The 2,803-nt window shown below is 38.0% G+C and overlaps 1 protein-coding gene across 1 annotated transcript; it reads right to left on the minus strand.

Moving 5' to 3' along the window:
• Nucleotides 1-874: 874 nt before the first annotated feature.
• On the minus strand, nucleotides 875-2,382 carry LOC132190284 (tetraspanin-19). Its single transcript, XM_059605226.2, has 5 exons — nucleotides 2,141-2,382; nucleotides 1,937-2,036; nucleotides 1,515-1,595; nucleotides 1,312-1,416; nucleotides 875-1,160 (listed from the first exon to the last, which is right to left on the minus strand). Exons 1-5 carry the CDS (start codon nucleotides 2,302-2,304, stop codon nucleotides 909-911), a joined length of 702 nt encoding a protein of 233 aa, XP_059461209.1. The 5' UTR covers nucleotides 2,305-2,382; the 3' UTR covers nucleotides 875-908.
• Between the last annotated feature and the right edge of the window lie 421 nt (nucleotides 2,383-2,803).

Below are 2,803 nucleotides of genomic sequence, written 5' to 3' on the forward strand. Positions count from 1 at the left end.
AATGAAAAGGTTTTATATGTTCAAATGAATGGTCTTTTATAAAAAAAAAAAAAAAAAAAAAAAATCATTCTTTGGTAATTTGGGGCATCACACACAAGCCCATCCGACAACCCACCAGGCTCATCCAAAAGCCTGCTAGGCCCATAGGGTAGCCAACCCAAATGTGGCCCCAAAGGACAACCAAGCTCACCAAAACCCAACATTGCGTGAAGCATACGTCGAGGAGGGAAATTCCATATTAGGCAACCATCCTATATGGAAAGCAATGAATACACCCGCTTAGGAAAGATAATTCACTAAAGGAAGGTGAATCAAAATCACTCGCGCAATTGAATGTCAAATTAATGGCCGTTTGGACAACAATTTCCTTATGAAGGCACATGACATAAATGATATTTAGCCTATTTAGCCTATATAAGGTCAGTAGGAGGCTAGACCTAGGTATACTCTCATGCCCTAATTTCCATCTCCCTTTCATTTTCACCTCTATACTTTTACTACTTAAGCATCAGAGGTGGCGTTGTTGCCCCCTTCCCCTCTTCGCGGTGCACCAATCTAACATTTGGTGCACTTACAGGGATCCCAGATCGAGGATTAGGTGTGGGTGGTCACTGTTGATTTTCTGCATCAACACCTAGTATTACTCGTCTGTAGGTAACTAGTGTTGATAAACTTTTGGTATGAAATTACAGATATAGATTTCTGAACAGTAGAAGCATATGTTAGTGATGTATTTGACATAAAGCATGACATCTTGATTCTATTAGGTTGGTGACAACACAATGTTCAAAGTATCCATTGGGTGTGGCATTTATAAATTGTAAACAAAATCACAGAATTCCCCCCCCCCCCCCCCCCCCCACCCCCCCCCCCCCAAGCAAAAAGAAAGTTATTTACAAAATCACAATTTAAGTAGTACTGATTCTTCCCTGAAATCTCATTCTAAGAAGGCCCTTAATATATGAAAGAAGGCTTTCCCCTGGATTTGCTCTGCACAAGAATTTACATTTTCTACATATTTGCCTTGTCTCATCGAATATTGGGGAGTTGGGTATCAAAAGAAATGAATGATTAAAATCAGATATATCCAGATAGCTGCAGTGAGTGCTTGGCTCAGTACCTATGCCCCAAAGAATAATAGCCAGCACAATCACATTGATCTGCAAATCATGGGTACTAGAAAGTTTTAGTTTTCCTTCACTCATTCTTTTCAAAATCATTTTCCAGCAGCAAATCCCAGAAGACAAACAGAAACTAGCAGAATGGTAATATTGATTTTGAGTTCATAGCCTTGAAAGGAGATTTAAATACCTGGGGTACCAAAATCATGATAAGAATGAAGCGACACATGTGTAGATGGAAGATCACAAAAGTCCTGAACTCTTTATGGTTCCCATCAATGTACTTGGCAATTTTCTGTCAAAAGAGAAGACCAATCCAATGAGAAAATACAGCTCCATAAGAAAATTATGAGAATTGAGGGTGCTTCCATAAGTGGTGTTAAGAAACCATACTTGTTCCCAATCCATCCTGAAGAAAATAGTGACAATCACACCAACTTCTAGGAAAAGAAGAGAGCAAATGGAGACAATGTACTAAAATCTGGTCAAGGATGGCTGATAGATCATGAGATGTACAAATCAAATTGAAGAAGAAAAAAGCTTAGGCTCCGTATGTTTCACCAAAGATTACCCACCTAAGAACTGAATATGCAGTTCTCTTTGAAACCAGAAAAAGTTGATAGTAAAGAAAAAATTGCAATAGAACTGTGGAAAATCAGGCTTACCATAACAATTGATTCACAGTGGAACAGATGTTTCATCAAGCCATCCCATCCCAAGAAGGAAAATCTTTATGGAATGAATTGACACAAGATATTTATAATGTGGTAAGTGACAAAAAAAGGAAAAAAAAAAAAAAAAATTGAAGAGGATACTATGCAGAGTGTATAATTGCTGATACAATTAGCAACCATATGACCAGATAGGGTGCTCAAGGAGACAGCAATTCCCACTGCTAAACATGTGTAAATAAACCTGATGAAAAGAAGAAAAATTCTCAGAGACATACAAATATGTACAAGAAGAAGAAGAAGAAGAAGAAGAAGAAGAAGAAGAAAGGAAAATAAAGGGAAATTGACCAGGGTCTTGGTAGAGATGAAACAGTTGAGAGCAGGGCAACCCCATCTTGCCACTTCTTGAGCAGCCAAAGGGTGTAAATGATCATCCCAATCCCACACAGACTGAGAAAAAGGTTGACTACCCTCATGGAACTCTGGAGGCAGCACCTGGTGCAACTCACCATTTCTCACAATCAGTGCCACACAAGCATCTATCCAGTGAAGTTTCATACTTTTCGTAGATGGCTGGCGGTGGTTGGTTGTGTGTGCACTTTTCAGTATATGTTAGATTGGGACAGATGGAGGGGTGCTAGTTTGTCGGAAGGTAAATTTGGATTGGCAAAAATGCATGCCCACCTACCATTCAAATTTCAAAACATATAAATTAATGAAACCATTTTATTTTTTAATTACTGTTTATGATGGGGACGTCTAATTTATCAAATAAAAAATGAATGAAGCATTTTCTTCTTTTTAGGGCCATGATTGATCATCATCCTTATATTTCAAAATCTGCAACTTTCTTTTGGGTTCGGCTAAATCTAAACAACTTCTTTCGTTTCTATAATCGCATTGAGCGGCTTTTTGAGATGATTGAGTCACTTGTTTGACCAATTTTTTATCTTTTGCAATTATTATTATACTGTTTTAGTTTATTTTGGGTCTGTTGTTGAGGAACGTACC

This window comes from Corylus avellana, chromosome 9 (assembly GCF_965113065.1).
Source record: "Corylus avellana chromosome 9, dhCorAvel1.hap1.2, whole genome shotgun sequence".
Lineage (NCBI taxonomy): Eukaryota > Viridiplantae > Streptophyta > Magnoliopsida > Fagales > Betulaceae > Corylus > Corylus avellana.